The sequence below is a fragment of the Nannobrachium achirus genome, assembly GCF_963921795.1.
Source record: "Nannobrachium achirus genome assembly, chromosome: 7".
NCBI classification, from domain to species: Eukaryota; Metazoa; Chordata; class Actinopteri; order Myctophiformes; family Myctophidae; genus Nannobrachium; species Nannobrachium achirus.
Window position 1 is genome coordinate 21,146,488 of NC_137816.1, and position 20,847 is coordinate 21,167,334.

General features: G+C 47.7%; 2 protein-coding genes across 3 annotated transcripts in view; both read left to right on the forward strand.

Moving 5' to 3' along the window:
• adamts18 (ADAM metallopeptidase with thrombospondin type 1 motif, 18) overlaps positions 1-20,847 on the forward strand; it is a 78,121-nt gene that overhangs the window by 17,186 nt on the left and 40,088 nt on the right. For both annotated transcript variants that reach the window (XM_080730670.1, XM_080730671.1), the window contains exons 8-9: positions 6,573-6,668; positions 12,332-12,480. In XM_080730670.1, coding sequence (XP_080586796.1) covers positions 6,573-6,668; positions 12,332-12,480 — 245 coding nt within the window. The remainder of the gene's footprint in view (positions 1-6,572; positions 6,669-12,331; positions 12,481-20,847) is intronic.
• On the forward strand, positions 463-2,004 carry LOC308288014 (CD166 antigen homolog; the record flags this gene model as incomplete). Its single annotated transcript, XM_080729360.1, has 1 exon — positions 463-2,004. One exon carries the CDS (start codon positions 463-465, stop codon positions 2,002-2,004), a length of 1,542 nt encoding a protein of 513 aa, XP_080585486.1.

A 20,847-nucleotide genomic window follows, 5' to 3' on the forward strand; every position in this document is an offset into this window, starting at 1 on the left:
CAGGGGGAGTCATGTCCCTCCTCATTTACTCAAAGCAGACAGCAGCAGGAGTCATGTACCCCTCTGCGTCATTTTGAGACATTGGAGGACGCGGCGAGATCAAATAATGAACAAATAATGTCCGCGTTCTCTCAGAGTGAGGACAACCAGGAACTCCATTTATGGAGCTAACTGACATATCTCAGTCTGACATCATAGACTCCATATTTGGGCATGGCTGACATCAGGACTCCATATATGGTTATGACTGACTCATTGTGATGACTCAAGCACTGCGGCCAACCATATATAAATAATAGGAACAGTAATCTCAGAGATACAGTATTGAATTCAACCAATGCTCTTGGAATCTCCGACGACCTCTTACAAGACTCGGGTTCTAACAGATTTCAAATGAATTTGTCCGCGTTCCTGTTGCTTGTCCTCCTCATCGGCACCGGGATGCTCCATCAAGCACGGAGCATGGAAACGGTCGTCGGCATATACGGGGAAACCACTGTGGTGCCGTGTAACGACACAACTCCTTTGTGGGACAAACTGGTTCTCACCATGTGGAAATACGTGCAAGACGACGGCACCCCGGTCGTGTTGATCAAGCACTTCGACAAGGCCGCCAGTGTGTTGGGCACAGACAGTGCTGATGGCACGCGGGTCAGCATCGACGACAGATCCAACCTGATTATCAGCCAGAGTGCGCTGAGGGACCAGAGGGTCTACACCTGCATGATGGTTTCTCAGTATGACGTGCGGGTGCGTAGCTCCTCTGTTGTGGTTTACGCGACAGTCCAACCTGAGATTGTGGACAAAGCGAAGCTCCTGGAGAAGGACAAACTCACAGAGTTGGGAACGTGCGTTGTGAGCGGCGCCCACCCTGCTGCTGAGCTCACGTGGCAGAAGAATGGCCTGCCGCTTGCAGCTGATGGGGAACGCATCGTTGTGGTCTCCACTGTGACGACAGACCCCAGAACGGGTCTGTCCACCACTTCCTCCTCTCTCCAGTACACGGCCACCAGGGAGGACGTGGGCGCCCGTTTCAGCTGCCGCTCCGACCACAAGCTGGGTCCAGTGGAGTCTGATGAGACGCTGACCTTGCCTGTCCACTACCCAACAGAGAGGGTGAGTCTAACAGTGATGCCTGAAGGGCCCATCGTAGAAGGGGACACCGTGACACTGACGTGCCATGGGGACGGCAATCCTGCTCCCAGTAGCTACAACTTCCACCTCAAAGGCCAGACGTTTTTGGTGGAAGATTCGGACACCTACACCTTGCCGACCATCACACGAGACGGCGCTGGCGAATACAAGTGTTCACTGGTTGGCAACGATAAGATGGAAGCTTCACAGTACATTGCTGTTAGCTATTTGGACCTGAGCCTGAGCCCCACAGGGAAGGTTGTGAAGATGGTAAAGGACCCCCTGGTGGTGAAAATGGAGATGGACGCTTCAGACAATGCCAAAGTGTCATGGACCAAGGACGGTGAGAAGACAGAGGAACCCCTGTTCAGAAAGCTGACCTATGCACATGCAGGCCTGTATGTGTGTGAGGTCTCCGTGGCTGGCCTAACACGTCAGCGGTCCTTTGAACTGGCTGTGGAAGGTGCCCCAGTGATCACCAGTCTGACCCAAAACGGCGTCCAGCTGACCTGCGAGGCAGAGGGAGTACCAGAGCCCCAGTTCACGTGGAACGTCAACGGCACAAATGAGGAGATTTCCTACGATGAGAAGACTGGCAAGGCCACCAGCAAGATCACCGTGGTGCCCGCAATAGACCTGACCTCCGTTACTTGTAGGGTGAGCAGCAGGCTGGGAGAGGACGCCAAGACTGTCACTGTGTCCTGGTCCTCTGACTACGACCGGCGGGCCCTGTTCATTGGCATTGTGCTGGGGAACTGCTTTGTTGCACCTGTGCTGGTGCTGGTCTGGAGACTCTGGATCTGTTACGCCATAATAAGACAAGGAACCTGCTGCAAGACAGATGTGGAGAACAACTACCCAGCAGTTTAAAAATAAATCTTGGCGTCCAGTTGGTCGAAACTTGATGCCCATATATGGTCATGCCCTTATATAGGCATACTATATTGATGACATCAGGGATCTCCACAGGATAAACACGCATAAAAAGGACATGGACAGACGGATACAGAGATCTCCATATGTGGGCATAAAAGGGACACAAGCAGAGAGATCGATACAGAGATCTCCTTATTTGGGCACAAAAGGGACAAAGATGGAGAGGACGGAACGGGTATTGCATAACCGGGTGGAGCATGCATTCCCAACTTGCATCGTTGAGTCTTTCGGATGTCCGTTGGGAAAATATATTTCCTAATTGAATTTTTGAAAAAATGAAAAAAATATTAATAATATATATATAAATAATAAATAAATACAATAAATTCAAAATGTTGAAAAAAAAATACATGGAAATAAAATGAAGAAATAGTGAAAATATCCTAGCAGGTCTGCAATTTAGCACACCTTAAGTAATTTTTTGCCTTTTTTGTTCCGAATCGAGAAATCCCACCAAGTGTGAAGTGAGCGGTGCTATTTATGAGTTAAAGATGGGGTGCTGTGAAACAAAAAGTACAAAAAGTGTTAAAATTATGTTTTTATGTGGCCACACCCACTTCACCTTAGTACCGCCCACCTGTCCTCCTTATCCTCATGAAAGGACAGCCCATGGCTCTTCCCAGTTGTTTACAAAATGCTCTAGAACACGTGGGGGAGTTCCAAATGGTCCACAGAAAAAAAAAAAGTTTAGCATCAAAATCAAAAAATCTAAAATATGGCTACATTTTTGACAAATTTTGTCCAACTTAAACAACCAACCGAAATGTGAGTCACACTTGGCCCTTTTATGCCCATTAAGCCCATATTTGGGAATGCCCATATATGGACATATAGGCCCTAATTTATCAATGGAGTGTAAAAAAAATTTCACCAAATTTTGCGTAGGGCAACGTTTGCGTGGCATTTACGAAAACGTCCTAAACAGACACACCTGGCGTACATTTGATCCCAGCGTTGATAAATGCGCAGGCTGAAATTTAAATAACACGCCCTTAATTATTCTCGAAACGCCCCGATTTTACGACTAGAAGACCTGAATACGACCTAACAACGAAAGAGTGTCCGCGTCCCACACAGACCACGCACACATGCACGCACGCACGCACGCACACACACACACCACCAAGCCCAGCAGCATTTAGGTTCACTGTGGAACCATTATTACCATTTATTTTGTACTAGTCCTTACCCGTTCAAAGATATGAGCTCCGAAATGATGTGCAGTGTGTGGGTTATGGGATGTGCACTGTGCACACGGTATATGAGGGATGGAAAGTAACTTTAACTGGTACTTGCATGATAATATGTAGGAGCATCAATGTAAGAAATACCCGTTTCGTTTAATGGCTATGTGTGTGTGTGTGTGTGTGTGTGTGTGTGTGTGTGTGTGTGTGTGTGCAGCGGTTTGGACCGTGAGACCATCCGCAGAGTAGTCTGTGTTTCTTTTTGAGAGGGTCGGTCCGCCTGAAAAACGCGTTTTGGAACGAAACGGTTACGTTTTGCGCGTTTGTGACGCCCTCTACGGGTGGAATTGGAAATGCTTCTGGGGATTCGTTGAGTAAGCCACCCGCAACGTGTGGCAGAAATTCAGTGTTGACTCGACGTTTTGTTTGTGATTTATGGCTATTGTTTGCAAAACGGGCCCCTCCCGCTAACTTTGGAAGCCCGTTACGAACGAACGGTATGGACTATCAAAATATCCCTTGACTATGTTCATTGCATGGGTTCAGAGATCATGTGTACCCATTTTCGTGACATTTGAAGAAAATATGTAGGAAAAGGAGCAAAAAGTGTGTTTTGGAGAAAATTCAAAATGGCGGAAAATCTATCCTGACGCAAATGGGCGTGGCCTATATCGGGAGATGCGTCTCGACCCACGGAATCCAGGGAAAAAATAATTTTAATTTTCCGACCTACGGTTCAAGAGTTACAGGCCGAAACGTAAAGTGGACTGTTATAGCGCCACCATGAGGCCAACTGACAAAGTTATTTTTTATTTAATCCTTGATATCATTATAAATCTCCTCTCAGAGTTTTGTAACTGTAGCCCCTATGGTTTGCGAGAAAAAAAATATTGAATGTGAGTTTTTGCGATTCCCATTATAAGTCAATGGGAAAAATTAATTCACTAATAAATTAATATCAATTAAACGATTTGTGAAAGTGAAAGAAGGGCTTCACAGTTGTGTCAGGTGTGTTCATATGCTAATGGTGATGCGATTTCAGATCAATTGCTCCAGCCACTGAGGAGAAACGCTGTGACAGACAGACAGACAGACACTCAGACACTCAGACAGACATTCGCTAAATTATATGTTAGATAGTAGCCTAAGCTTGCAGCCTGCATGAGTGACACCACACCAGTCATTGTCACAAATGGAATATATTAATTTAACCCAATATCGGCGACGGCGCAGTGCGCGTTTGAGTGGTTACAAAAAAAAGAAAGCAAAATCATGTATTCCCGAAACCACGGGATGCCGTGCATGCGATGTTACTGAGAGATACTGACAAGGAGGCAGTTATAATCTGAAGGTTTGAAGCGTCGGGTGGGTTTTAGCCTTAATACATAACTCCATATAGGACATACTTGTATAAGTTGGATACCTCACGGTCCACGAAAAGAATGTCACGGTCTCACCACGTCGGGTTTCATCATTAACTCCAGCATAGTGTAGGCCTACTACAGTACTGTAGCGACTGTATAAATTGAGAGACCCCACAGTTACGTTTTGGATTTAAATTTAACCCAATTTCAGCGACGCCGACGAGCACAATGCGTGTTTGAGTGCTTGAACTTGCAATCATGCACCGTTCCCGCATGGGCTGGTCTTCTCCCCGGTGGGCCGTGGACCCCCAAATAAATCATCCGCAGCGTGCGTGCGTTGGGCTGGGCACAGCCAGGTTTGGACCTTCGGGTTTTATCCATATTTAAAAGGACTCGCGTCACTGTATCAATTGGAGGCTCACGCCTCACGGTAATGTAAGATCACAGCGGCGCCGCGCTGGTCCCGAAAATGCTCTCGCATGCGTTCGTAGGCTATATATGTGCTTGTTCTGAGCCAGGTCTGCAATCTTAAGATTTAGACTGTTAAAGCACTTAACAGTAGATTGCTTCTATATTGCTAGATTTTAATTGCTTGTCATTGCAACTTGGAAATAAAATCGGCGTGCATATGTCCATGATGTAGCTGGCTATAATAGGCTATGCTTTTATAAAATGTAATATTTTCACAGGGATTATTTATTATTTGTGTTGGATATACATTTTCGAGTGGATACATGTGTCCATTGCCTGTCAGATAGTTAGACAATGCTGCTCCGCACGTCTACAATGGAACAAAGTGGTGTAGGATGAATCCTACACCACCTCTGGACTTGACGTGAGATTTGACCCTACCCTGCGCCAACGTCAAAGTCAAGTTGAAATGATAAATGTCGAGACTTCCCTAAATTTCGGTGTACACCCAAATTTTGATCTGCACCACGTTGATTAATGAGGGCCATAGTGTCAGTCTCATGTGATCTATGACATCAAACTTCTATGAGACGTCGGTCATCTCCATATTTTGGAAAATACAGACACATTTTGGCCACATTTTGTCCAACTTAAACAACCAACCGGGTCTGTTCGTTTTTCTGGTCAAAGTTGATCCCATGCCAAAGCGTCAGTGTGCGCGAGGTCGCTTCTTGCCCTTAGGGCGTCTTACTAGTCTAGTAAAACAATCATCTGTAATTATGTGTACTGGGAGAGCTGATGAAGGAACCTCCCTGTCTTTATAAATGAAAGAGGACTACATTTATCTACATTTAGCAGATATAGAGACAACCTAACTCCTCCCATCACCAGACTTTGAACCTGGCGTCCTTTGAATGGGCGTCACAAAACACACACGTGTGTTTGAGTTAGCCGCGCCCACAGTTGTTGTAGTGGGAGAGGAGGATTTTATCTCGTCATAAAATCGGTGTATTTCGATTGGGCCTTTTGATTCAAAGGCTTTCAGCTTTCAGGAAGAAAACAAAAATACACAGGGAAGACATACCGGTATTTGCAACCACACAAGGAGGTCTATAAGAGTAATATTAACTCCATAGACAAACAAAATAGATGAAAGGCCAACACTATGGCACCACCTCTTTAATTTAATTGAGTGTCCCACGAAACTTCACCAAATGTGACCCTGTCCATACGTACAAACAGACACCAATTGACCAATGACAGTCCGGACAGACACGGGACAAAGTGGTTTGCACCACTCAAAAAAAATAATTTTAGATAGCATGCTATTTAGACAGATGTTCATTGTTTTCAATGTACAGATTATTATTTTGCTAGTATATTGTTCCTACTGATATATTCTCGGTTTACCTGTGATCCTTTTGATGCATGTGTTTACCCTGGCTTGTTGCTCCGGATAAGAGCGTCTGCTAAATGCCTACAATGTAACTCACCTTTGACAGACATCTCATCTCGTCCTTTGTGTGTTTGTTTTGCGTCACAGGACATCTGTAAGTCGCTGTGGTGTCATCGTACGGGACACCGATGTGAAACCAAGTTCATGCCTGCTGCAGAGGGGACCACCTGTGGACCCGATATGGTGAGTAACCATCTCATTAGTTAATTCTGTCATTGACCCATTAAGACCTTTAACCATAATTTCATGCTTTGACCATTAAACAATAGCAGATCTACTGCGAGCTTGTAGATCTGCTATTTTAGAAAAAATTGTGAACATTTATTTGTGCAAGTCTTTGAATATTTTTGACCCGATTCTTTTTTTTTAATTTAAATTTTTATCCCACGATTTTTGTAACCCATTTTTTCACCCGGTGCCAATTGCCTAAGCTGTAATCCTGGGCTCTGCTCTCCCTCTGCCAACCTGGGGAGGGCCCTGAACTGAGCTCATGCTTCCTTCAGTGCATGAGGAGTGAGCAGGCCGCTTCTTATCACCTGACAGGGGGAGCTTCCCCGGTTGGACGTAGCGCGTGGAAGGAACACGTTATTCCAAACAGTTCCAGTCCCCTCCATCAGGCGCCCCGGCTGGCCAGGGGGAGGCATTATAGAGACCAGGATTACTGCATGTTTTTGTGAGGGTATCTACCCTAGGAGACACGGGGAGAACATGCAAACTCCACACAGAAAGGCCCTTTTGCCAACCCCACCTAGGGTGTGGGCACTGATGACGCGGAGGAGGGAACACGCCCCCAGCACCCACAGCGTCCCCCGGCGGGAATCGAACCCAGGACCTTCTAGCTGTGAGGCGACAGCACTACTGACTGCGCCACCGTGCCCGATTTGACCCGATTCTATATGTCTTCTAAATCTTTCTAAGTTTTTTTTTGAAAAAAAAGCAAATATTTGAGTTACAAATGTTCGCTTTAGAAAAGATTTATTCAAAGATTTGCACAAATTGTCATGATTTTCTCAAAAATAGCAGATCTACAAGCTCAGCGCAGCACTCAATGCCGTGCTGTGAGCTTGTAGATCTGCTATTTTTCAATAGTTAAAGCATAAAATTATGGTTAAAGTGGTTAAAATCTAAATAGCGGGGCAGATAAATGCATTTTTGCACTAAAATACTTCACAAGTGGAAAGAAACCTAAAACCTTTCACAAGTACTCCTTAGGGGTTGTTCCTATGATAAAACACGTTAGACACTGAAAAATCAAAATGGCTGCCATGTTTCCAAGATGGCTGCCTCTGAACAGTACGCCAGCCAGTTAATGTCCGATTTTCATAATATTAGAGTTGTTTTGTAGGTTTTAAAACATCCTGAGTTCATTTACTACACTTTTAAAGCAGCCAGAATAACCTTTCTGACTTTTGGTTGGGGTCTTTCCTCACCCAGGACCTCCCAAACAGACCCCTGAGCCTATCTTAGTAATCGCTTTGCTCCTGCTCCAGAGCAATGTTAAATTAAATCATAACTGAAGCATTAAAGTTGTTGTAACTGGGCTCTGAAAGCAAAAATGAATAGTATCAAATACCCAGGGGTCTTCCACAGGGGGTCCGGGACCCCTAGGGGATCCTCAGAGTTACTACAGGGGGCCTGCCGAATCTTGATGGGGAAGTTTTTTTTTCTTTCTTTTTTTTACATTTGAAACTGTTTTCATTAGTATTCTCAGTATTATTTATAACATTTTTGTGTTAGACAGACAGGTTCACAGGTGTTACTGCAGGGATTGCAAGAATTAAGGTATTGCAACTTCTTACTTTGGGCGAGCAGTCCAACATGTCCATTTATTACACTGCAGTCACACTGACAACACAACACACACACCTCTTTGTTATCGTTACCCCCACCGTCCCTTGTAACCTGCTTTGCAAACACATTTGATGAGCTTTGCCTTTGCAGCAGGGAGGGCAAGAAACCTGTCTGGAACATACCCTCCACTCTCTGAATTCCATCTTTTTTTTTTCTTTCTTTTTTTTCAATTGATGGAAGCTCAGGGCAATTTGTCCGGTATGACAAAGTAGGCATCATAATACGATACCTTCATCAAGGGACATGCTTTTGAGGAAGTGCAAACACATGAAGAGGCTGATACCTTGATAAGGAATCGTCCTTATCAAGTCCTTGCCTCCGGTACAAAAAAGGAAATTGATATATTCGAGTGAGTTCAAGTTATTGGATGTTACAAATGTCAAGGGTTCCCTTGCGTACATAGTTTTTCAGGTGCCGACTGGGGAAGAACATTTTTTGGAATCACTAAAAAGACATGGGTCAATGCCTACTTGATGATGATGATGACCAAGCCATTAACCGCTTCAAGGTCATTGGCCATTCCTCCTGATCTTATTAATGGTGAGCTTCCATCAACATGCAGTCGGAACATTTTGCATGCCATGTTTACATTACTCAGATGGGAACTATTTCTGTCAACGAACTTGGAGGAGGGTGAGATGCTACCTCCAACTCGTGCTGCACTGCTACCACATTACCTCCGTGCCAACTCCGTCAAAATGCAGGATAAATCATACCTGACAAATTGCCCTGTGCTTCCACCAATCGAAGAAAATAGATGGAAGTCAGAGAGTGGAGGGTATATTCCAGGTTTCAGGTTTCTTGCTCTCCCTGCTCCAAAGGCAGTACTTGAGCTCATCAAATGTGTCTGCAAAGCAGGTTGTAAGGGACGGTGCAGCTGCTCAAATAACCTGCCTTTCACTCTATGCTATGGTGGAGACTGTGTCAACACTATGAGGTTGGACATTGAAGATGATGATGATGATTAAGACGAATATATCCTGCATGTCTGAAATTACTGTATTGTAGTGAATCTCTTTGGGCGTAATTGACCATGGGCTCTATAAGAGGATAAGGTGAGGGTTTTGGGGTGACAATAACAAAGAGTGTGTGTGTGTGTGTGTGTGTGTGTGTGTGTGTGTGTGTGTGTGTGTGTGTGTGTGTGTGTGTGTGTGTGTGTGTGTGTGTGTGTGTCAGTCAGTGTGAGTGCAATGCAATAAACGGAAATGTTGTTCTGCGCCCAAAGTGAAAAGTTGCAATACCTTCATTATTGCAATCCCTGCAGTAACAGCTGTCAACCATAACTGTTTAACACAAAAACATTATAAATAATACTGAGAATACTAATAAACCATCAAAGTACAATACATAAAACCAGGATACATAAAAACATACAAAATTTCAAATGTAAAAAAAAAAAAAAGAACTCATCGAGATTTGGCAGGCCCCCTGTAGTAGCTCTGAGGAACCCCCCAGGGGTCCCGGACCCCCCGTGGAAGACCTCTGTCATTTGCTACAAGCCATTTTTTATTTCAGAGCATATTTCAGATCTAATTTAACATTGTTCTGGAGCAGGAGCAGAGCGATCACTGAAATAGGCTCAGGGGTCTGTCTGGGGGTCCCAGGTGAGGAAAGACCCCAACCAAAAGTCAGAAAGGTTATTCTGGCTGCTTTAAAAGTGTAATAAATGAACTCAGGATGTTTTAAAACCTACAAAACAACTCTAATATTATGACAATTCAATATTAACTGGCTGGCGTACTGTAAAACATATCCGAAAAGGCGTCCATCTTTAAAACTGGCGGCCATTTTGAAAATTAAGTGTCTAATGTGATTTTTCTAAAGAATGACCCAAGAGGTACACTCTGTCAAATTTTGGTGCTTCTTTCCAGAACTGAAGTATTGTTCTCCTTAACTGCCCCGCTTAAAAGCGACAACACGCTGTGTGTCAAATAGGGAATAAGGTGATTAAGCGTTTTATGAGTGTAGGGGCGCTTTGGATATCATGTCTGTATCGCTCACATTCAGCATTTATTAACACCTGCAACGTTTAAACCGATCAACCATTGCTATGCTCGAATGTTCTATGTTATTAGCACAAAATATCTTAGCTGGTCTCTGCTCATATCTTAGCGTTGCTAGGCGCTGTGAGCTTACATATCGGCTATTTTCACAATTCTTGCCTATTTCTTATATTATTTGACAATTTGGCCAATGTTTGATCAGCTTGTTGATTACCTTTTTTATGTATTAAAAAGGTCTTATAAGAACTGTCATCTGAGGATCCCCCGCAAAAACATTATGTGGGGACCCCTCTGGGACCCCTGACCCACAGGTGATGGGGTCCATCTATAGACGGGTTTCCTGTTTACAAACATTGAGACTAAATGCACAGGTGACTGTATCATGTAATCAATTCCTACCAATCCCCAAACCTGTTGTTTTGGGGAGCGCTGGTTTCATTGGCTAATTTTGGTACCGACCTTGCGCACGCATCTAGTTCTTATCAATGTAACGTGGACCAGAAACCCGTCCATACCATGTAATACGGCAGCCTGGCGCTGCCAATGGAACAAAAAAACAAAAACAAAAAAACACTGTGTGTACACAGCCCCTAATTGTTCCTCATTTGGCTGCATGGTGGACCGCCTGGAAGCCCCTCAAGGACCCCTGGGATTCCCCCTTACCCCACTTTGAGAAGCAGTGGTCTATATAAGGCTCTATTAATAGAGCTCACAGTGATGGTAGAGGGTACATGTGTGGGTGTCAGGAGAGCACAGTGTGCTCCAGTTGGTTTGTGCAACGGGCCTCTAAACATCAAAGCGTCTGTTTGGAGCAAAAGTACAATGCAGGTTTTTTTTTTGGATGAGCATTTTAAGCAGAGAGGGGGGGGGGGGGGGGTGTAGACGAGCGGTGAGTGAGTTTGAGCAGAGCTTAGTGGAGTGGAGCTACATTACTACATAACTACATAACTACATAACTACATAACTACAGCCCTGCTCAACTCCACTCTACCTGCTCTGACTCACACGCATGCGCACACAAACACACGCACGCGCACGCACACACGCACGCACGCACGCACGCACGCACACACACACACACACACACACACACACACACACACACACGCACACACACACACGTAAACAAGCATGCGCGCAAGCACACCAATGGTGTAAAGTAACTACTACTAACTTTAGCTGCAAGTTACTTTGTAGATTTTTATTACAAAACACACACACTTCAGCCTTTTATTTTTGCCATTTTAAACTAGTTATTTTCTAAATATTTTTGAACAATGAGTACTTTTACCACACAGGCATGCATGCAGGCACGCACGCACGCACGCGCGCACGCGCGCACGCGCACACACACACACACGCGCGCGCGCGCGCGCGCGCGCACGCACGCACACAGACACAGCTGTGTGAGTGTTTGTCCATTGTTAAGTGCGCCATAAGGACAAGACTCCTTTCCATTTTGAAAGACCATATTGATGGAGAGAGAGACAGACAGACAGAGGTGCTGTTATGCAAGTGTATACGTTACGCTTTGGCTCAGACCGGCCCAGGTGTGGTGTGTGTGTGCGTGCATGCATGTGCGTGCGTGCGTGCGTGCGTGCGTGCGTGCGTGCGTGCGTGCGTGCGTGCGTGCGTGCGTGCGTGCGAATTTGTGTGTGTGTGTGTGTGTGTGTGTGCTATGGGGGGGGTTCTGGGCTGAGGTCCAATGCAGGAACCTCAGGTCATTCAGCCATTCCTATACTGATGACAATAACACTACTTTTATTGTTTCTTTCCATTCTTTTCCTTTTGTTTCCCCCCTTACAAAACATCATGCTCAGTAGACTAATAATGTGTATTTACAGAGAAAGGAGGTGGCGAGGGTCAGACGGAGGATTCTCCCTGACAGGGTGTTCAAGGAGTTAAACTATGCTCACTTGCATTTTTGACAAAAATAATCATTTTAGGTTATAGTTTAGAAAGTCATTGTCGTGTTTGTGTGTTCCTGTCCAGTGGTGTCGGAGGGGTCAGTGTGTGAAACATGGGGAGCACGGCCCCAAGGCAGTCCACGGCCACTGGTCAGCCTGGTCCCAGTGGTCCGAGTGTTCCCGGACCTGTGGGGGAGGGGTGATGTACCGGGAGCGCTCCTGCAACAGCCCCAGGTACACACTAACACACGCGCGCACACACACACACACACACACACACACACACACACACACACACACACACACACACTGTATACTAGTAAGATGCCTCAGGGAGACATGCGACCGCGAGGTCGCGCCAATTCTTGGCCATCTGGCCAGTGATGTATATCGGACTAGTTAGCCATATGGAGACCCCTGCATGATAGTCAACAATGTTATGTCAAAACATGCCCATATATGGGCATTACCAAATATGGGCATTAATATTGATTCCTTTTTGACAGGGATCTCCATATATGGGCATAAAACGTATGTTAATTAGTAAAGCCAAGCAATGCTTTGGCGAGCTAGGGCCTGGGTTTGATGCCTGGGGATCTCCTTATAAGAGGGGATCATCTGGGAATGACCATACTGTACATGGACATTTTATTTATTTCATCCTTTATTAATATATCCATATACATATATGGACTTAATATTAACGTTTTTGGGGAAGGTAGGGTGTGAAACAGAGTAAAGCAGGCTTTTGGGGCAGTTAGGGCCTGGGATTGATGACATCATAAATCTCCATATATGGGCATAAAAGGGATTTTGTTTCTGGGAATGCCCATATATGGAGTTTATATTTTATTTTATCCTTTATTTATTTTATCCTTCTAGCTGTCGCCTCACAGCTAGAAGGTCCTGGGTTCGATTCCCGCCGGGGGACGCTGTGGGCGCTGGGGGCGTGTTCCCTCCTCCGCGTCATCAGCGCCCACACCCTAGGTGGGGTTGGCGATAGGGCCTTTCTGTGTGGAGTTTGCATGTTCTCCGCCTGTCTCCTAGGGTAGATACCCTCACAAAAACATGCAGTAATCCTGGTCTCTATAATGCCTCAGCCAGCCGGGGCACCTGATGGAGGGGAAAGCAACTGGTGTTCCTTCCGGACGCCCATCTATACATTTGTTGTGTTAGGGACCCCCGGTCTTCTAATAATGATATATTCTTGTAATCTCTACTATCTATTGCAGTGGTTCTCAACCTGTGGGTTGTCCAGATGATTAACTTAATGTGCAACATTGTTTTCTCACTCAACTGTAAACAAACCAACATAAAGTTTAAGTGTATAGAGGGTATCTGCACATTTATGTACTTTTTAATACCTCTAAAATATTAAACATTGGTCAAATTGTCAAATATTAGAGGCAGAAATTTTCACAAAGAACCGTGTTATACAAAATGTAATTCCTCAACGTCAGGGTGGGGGCGTCCCCAGTTAAAATATGATTGTTTTGGGGGGTCGCGGCTTGAAAAGTTTGAGAACCACTGATCTATTGGGAGATCTCATTATCTTTTAATTCACTATGTGTGGCATATCATGTCATTAGGGCAAATTATTATAGACATTTTAATAGAATTACAAAAATGTTTAAATGTCAGTCATTCCTAATCACTTCATACTGACATCATGGTCTGGCTGCAGACAGTCTCTTTACCCCCGTGCACCCTGCCCAGCCTGCGGTCGTACCACCCTGTCCCCCGGTCTCCTAATCCCCGTCGGAAGATCAAAGTCTCTCCTCTGTAGAAGTGGAGGTGGAGAACTCCTCATATGATGCATATTAAGAGCTACGATTAGCTGATGTTACACCGTCTCTAATCCAGGTTAGCTGTCAGGTTCGCTTAGCGTTTGTGGCGCCGAGCAGCTCTTTGTAGCTGCCTGGTCTGGGTTTGACGCCGCTGCAAAACGATTGCGAGGTCAGTGGAGACGGGAGGACAAGATGACAGAGTCGGTGGAATGTTGACTCCTCCTGCCCTCACACAAGCCCTTGATGTAGAGTCAAACGGCTGTGATGTGGAATTGGGATTTTGATCTTCATGCTTTTGCAAGGCATGTTTTGGGGGTCTCAGACACCTCCTTACAATTTAGAATTTAGGCATTTAGCAGACGCTCTTATCTAGAGAGACTTACAGTAAGCAAGGTAAGAACATATACATCAAATGCAGAGAGACAGTGTGATACCTCAGTAAACTATAACGAAGGTTACGTATGTAACCACGGTTATGTGAGCGATTGGATCACTCCAATATATGATAGTTCCTCCGCTAGGCGGAGCTACGAGCAGACTTACCGATGATTCCCGTGCATAAAGTACGGGAAGTGACGTGCGCGAGGCGGAGCCTCCGTATGCACTTTGCCCCGCGCGTCACTTCCTTCTTCCTCGTGCCCTTTCCGAGGCGCGATAGATCTCCGTAGCCAGATTGGAGTGATCCAATCGCTCACATAACCGTGGCTACATACGTAACCTTCGTTATGTAGCGCTATATTGGATCACTCCAATATATGATAGTACACTACCAGATCAGTCGGCGATCTATCAAAATAAATTAACAAATAAAACTAGGAGCTCAAGCCCTCCCCGTGGGAGCGGCCCGCTCCAAGTCCAACTCACAAAGAGGTGCCCACTGTCTCCGCCGGAGCAGAGGCAACCTCCAGGACAGCTTGTTCCACCCGATTCTCCGGAACTACATTGACCCGGTAGAACCTGGTGAATGTACCCGGCGATGCCCAACTGGCTGAGGCACAGATTTCAGACAGGGGAACCCCCTTAAGCTGTGCCCAAGAAGTGGCCACACGCCGAATGGAGTGTGCCACTACCGCGGACGGCATAGTCTGTCCAGCCAAGTTGTACGCACAGGCAATGGTGTCAACAAGCCAATGTGAGAGTCTTTGCTTCGAGAGCCCTTGACCCAGGACTCTATCTCCATAGCAGACAAAGAGCTGATCAGTCAGCCTGATCGCTCTTGTTCTCTCGATGTAAGCGTTTAAAGCCCTTACCGGGCATAGGACGTGCGGAGTATTACCCAAACCGTCCACACCCAAGAAAGCCGACAGGTGTAGCGGTCGGTTCACATGTTCTACAGACAGAACCTTTGGCAGAAAAGAGGGATTGGGTCGCAAGGTGACGCCTGACTTGTCAGGTCTCATCCTCAGACACTCCTCACTCACCGAGAGTGCGTGGAGCTCACCGACCCTCTTAGCGGAAGTGACTGCCAGTAGAAACGCCACCTTCAAGGAAAGGTGACGGAGAGAAGAAGTCCCCAGGGGCTCAAAGGGAGGCTTCTCAAGCGCAGAGAGCACCAAACTAAGGTCCCAGATGGGAACCTGAGGGGCTCTCACTGGGTGGAGGCGTCGCACTCCCTTCATGAAGTCTAACACCAGTTCATTCTTACCCAGCCGTCTGTCAGAATGGCATGCAGCGATAGCGGCAACATACACCTTCAGTGTGTTGGCCGCCCTACCCTTATCTAGTAGCGACTGAAGAAACTGCACTACCACCTGCGCTTCACAGCGTTCAGGATCGGAGCCATAGGTCTCGCACCAAGTGCAGAACAGGCGCCACTTATCCCGATACGACGCAACGGTAGAGGGGGCTCTAGAACCTGCCAATGTACGCATAACCCCCTCCCCCAGTCCTAAACCTGACCACCTACGCCTCTCAGGGGCCAGGCCCATAGCTGGAGGTGATTGGGACGTGGATGCCAAAGGGTTCCCTGAGCCTGTGACAGCAGGTCGGGCCTCAGAGGCAACTTCCACGGCGTTCCCGAGACCAGAGACAGCAGCATGCTGAACCAAGGGCGTCTCGGCCACCATGGGGCTATCAGGAGCAACTGATGATCCCACTCCTTGACCCTGTCCAGCGTTGCCTGGATCAGAGGAAACGGGGGGAAAGCATAAAGCAACGTCAGAGGCCAGTCGTGAGACAGGGCGTCTAGGCCCAGAGGTCCCGGAGGACTCGTCAATGAGAACCACCTGGGGCAGTGAGCGTTCTCCCGGGAGGCAAACAGATCTACCTGTGCCCTCCCAAACCTGTCCCACAGCTGTTGCACGACCTGAGGGTGGAGACGCCAGTCCCCCTCTCGCGGTCCATCTCTTGACAGCATGTCTGCCGCGGAGTTCAAGACTCCCGGGACATGCGCAGCCCGGAGAGACAGGAAGTGGGTATGAGCCCAAACCAAGAGCTCCTTCGTCATCTCGTGGAGATGACGGGACCTCAATCCCCCCTGATGGTTGATATAGGCCACAACCGCGGTGCTGTCCGATCGCACCAGAACGTGCCGACCGTCCAGGTAGGGTAGAAAACGCTGCAGAGCCAGGCACACAGCCCTGAACTCCAGAATGTTTATGTGCCGTCGAGACCATGGCGGATCCCAGCGGCCGCTGGCCGCCATGCCTCTGTACACCGCCCCCCAACCCATCGGAGAAGCATCTGTGCACACCAGTTCCCTGCGTGTCATCCTGCTGAGCGTAACTCCTGTCTCCAAGAAGGAGCGAGAACGCCACCGGGTTAGAGCTAGTACACACTTCCGCGTCACTGAAAGACGGCGGTGTCTGTGTCGCCGTGGATGCAGCTTGTGGGCGTTGAACCAACGCTGCAACGGCCGGAGATGAAGAAGACCTAAGGGGACCAACGACGAGGCCGATGTCAGCAGACCCAGCAGTCGTTGGCAACCCTTGACAGATACTGTACGGCCTAGCCGAAACCTGCGGATAAAGGCCATAATCTTGTCGACCCTCCTGCTGGGCAGACTCGCTTTCATAATTGACGAGTCTATAGTTATCCCTATGAAGACTACCCTCTGTGAAGGGGACAACCGACTCTTTTTCTCGTTCAGGACTAACCCCAACTCCTGTATATGTTTCAACAGGAAGCTGGTGTCCTTGGCAGCCTGCTCCCTGGTCTGAGCACAGACCAACCAGTCGTCCAGGTAGTTTAAAACCTGAATGCCTAGTGAAGACAGCGGTGCCAGAACCGCGTCCATGCATTTTGTGAATGTGCGTGGTGATAGAGAGAGACCGAAGGGAAGTACCTGATATTCGTAGGCCTCTCCCTCGAAGGCAAACCGGAGATATTTCCAGTGACACCGATGGATGGGCACATGGAAATATGCATCCTTTAGATCCAGCGTGGTGAACCATAGCCCCTGGGACATGGCTTGCAGCACTCGAGCCGGGGACAGCATCTTGAATGTCAGGTTCTTCAAGCAGCGATTGAACATGCGCAGGTCCAGAACGGGACGGTAACCACCGTCCTTCTTTGGAACGATGAAGTACCTGGAGTAGAACCCATCCAGCTGTTCTGAAGGCTCTAACTTCCTGATCGCTCTTTTGGCGATAAGAGAGGTGATCTCCAGCCGGAGAACCACCCGTTTTGCAGGATCGGACACAGTAGTTACTCGCATGCCCCTGAAGGGCGGCGGCCGACAACGGAATTGGAGTTTGTACCCCCTTAGGACTGTGTCCAACACCCAAGGGGACCCCACACGCTCCTCCCAGTTTGCCCTTTGGGCCTGGGAGAAGCGCCCGAAGTCGGCCGCTTGGCAGTCAGGTAGACTGCCCGCGGCCGGGGTTCTTCCCTGAGGATTGACCCCGTCCGGCAGAGGGGCCTCCACGCCCCTTATGCCCTTTGTAGTGTTTCTTCCCCCGTCCTTGGCCCCCTTGCCACTGCCCCTGGGGCTGGGCTTGGAACTTGGGCTGGGCCTGGTGGGGCTGCTGATAGACAGGACCAAGGCGCTGCTGCATGTGAGCAGAGAGCCCTTGGCTCGGATGTGACCACTGCCTCTTGGGGGCAGGCTTTGAGCGTGTGTCACCTGCGAACTTCTCTAGGATATCCCTGTCCCTGCGCAGACTCTCTGTCTGACGTAGTATGTCATCCACCCCTCTGCCAAAGGTAATACCCGGCGTGAAGGGGAGCTCACAGAAAGACTTCTTTACATGCTCAGGAAGCTTCTTTGACTGGTTCGCCCAGAGATGGCGGCGCGAAGCCACCACTGAGGCCACTGCCTGGCCGTTGGCTCGCACCAACTCCGACTGCAGAAGGCCGAGCAGCCTGGACACCTCCACTGCTTCGTCCGTCCGGTCCTGGGTGCCACCTTGGAGCGTAGGGATCAATTGCGCCAGGTAGGAGCCCAGCAGCATGGCCGCATTATTAAGGCGAGCCATGATAGTGACGACACCAAAGGTGCTGCCAAGAAGCTGGTCACTGGTTCTGTCAAGACCAGGTCGTAGCTGCGGGCCCTTGCTACCTATGATCTCAGCATCATTGAGGAAGGTAGCTGCCACTACGTGATCCATAGCAGGGTATGCAGCAATCCCCATGGAGTCCTGGCCGGTCATGTATGTCCATGGATTTGTCTCCCTGAAGGGGCGGAAGCGCTTCCGAGAGGCAGCCGTGACCTGCATCCTCGCCCAGCTCTCGCGGAATGCAACCGCGAACTGGGGACACATAGGGATCTGCACTTTGTCGCCTTCGGGATCCGACAATTCAAGGCTCAGAGAAGCCGCTATCCTCTCCAGGAGGAGGCGCAGAGCCTCAGATGCTGACGGCGGCTCATCTGAGCCAGCAGAGCCAGCATGAGAGGGGGCCACTGAACCAGCAACAGAAGGTTCGTCCTGGTAACCAGATGTGCTCTCCTCAAAATCCATCTCATCCGGGGCGTGAATGGAGAGAACATCCTCCTCATCGCCACAGTCCAGAGAATCCACTTCTTGGCGTAGGTCTTGTGCTCTACGCTCAAGCGTGTCTAGCTCATCGCTTTTACGGCGTTTGGAAGGCGGAGCCCCCAAAGCAGCCGAAGGCGTTCCCCGGTGGGTACGTCCCGTGCGATGCCGGGAACCCCCACCCCCTTGGGGAATCTGCCAAAAGTCCACCTTACCCGGAGGTGACTGGTGACGCCGCACCGTCCCGGAAGGAGGCAGGCAGTCGTCATCTGGTGGGGACATATTCTCCACAGCCTCTAACCGGGCTGCGCACAACCTTTCCCCAAGCAGGTAGCAGGCCTGGCAGCGCATGGGATCTGTTACTGCCACACGTGCATGGTCCACTCCCAAACAGCAAATACAGACACGGTGCCCATCCCCGACGGGCATCGGCCCCTTGCATGAGGCACAGCTAAAAGCCATACTGTAGTTAGACCTAACACACCGCTCAGTAGCCCTTGGCTCTAACGGGCGATCTATAGGACAGACAGAATATATATATATTTAATATAATATATATACTGCAAATACATACAAACCCAATCACACACTGTTTATTAGCCCTTGGCTTTATACAGGGTGATGTAGAACAGGACTAATATCTATATATGTATATAAATATAAAAATATCTATATACTATATATAAACAAGCTGTGTATAAACCCAATCACACAATGTTTATTAGCCCTTGGCTTTATACAGGGTGATGTAGATAGGGTTGCCACCCGTTCCGTATAATACGGAATCGTTCCGTATTGGACAATTAAAAGATGCGTTCCGTATTGAACCAATACGGAACGCGGTTTGTTCCGTATTTAACCAAATGCCCCATAAAGGTCTGTCACACAAACCTCAACACAGAATTTAACAATAATGAATGAAATAAAACACAGGAAAAGACAGCAAAAGGAGGGAGAGGCACGAAGGACCGCCTGTGCGGCGGCTCGCAGTCGCTGCGGTGCGCTCTACGCTCTGCCTACTGTCTCGTCTCCTCTCCGCCCGGCCCCTGTCTGCTATGCACTGCATGTCGCTGTCAATCACCGTTGCCTAGTTACAGTCAGTGATCACTGAACTTCCTCCTTCCACCAGGCAGATGCACACCGTGCGCTTTAAAAGCAGAAAAAAACTAGTGCTAGATCTGGTTAATCGTTTTCAAACTGAAATCGCGATGTGAAATCCCGCGATCAGCGAATCGCAAAGACTTCCCAAGCAATATGGAGACGTTTTAATTTTTAAAATCCCTTCATAATTGACTAAAGCAATGATCAAATCAAACTGTGGTGACTTTCTTTGCTTCCACGCATCTCCGCTGAAAGAGAAAGTGAATGTGATTTTTTGGCACAGTGGCCACTGTGCAGGAGCGTGGGAACAGCATGGGAACTAGGGTGCTGCAGGTGTTACAGCACCCCTATGGGGAAGTTCTCATTTTTTATTTAAATAAGAAAAGAACAAATCAAACATAGCAAAAATACAATATAGGTTATACCATGTTGTGTGTTATAGTTATAACTATTCTATGCATTTCATGGGTTTGGGACTGCATTTCTTCGCCGGCCGGCGGCTGTGCCACGCGCACGGAACACACGCACCGCGTGCCCAGAATAGGTGTTCCTTATTTCAATTTCTGAAAGGTGGCAACCCTAGATTTAGAACAGGACCTAATATTTATATATGTATATAAATATTTATATACTAATATAACAATATGGGTATAAACCTAATCACACACCGTTTATTAGCCCTTTGGCTTTATACGGGGTGACGTAGGACAGGACAAAAAATATATACAACAATATGTGTGTGCTTGGTGACTGAAGGGAACAGTAGACTGAGTCAATCTCAAGTCGTGCTTGTGAAAAGT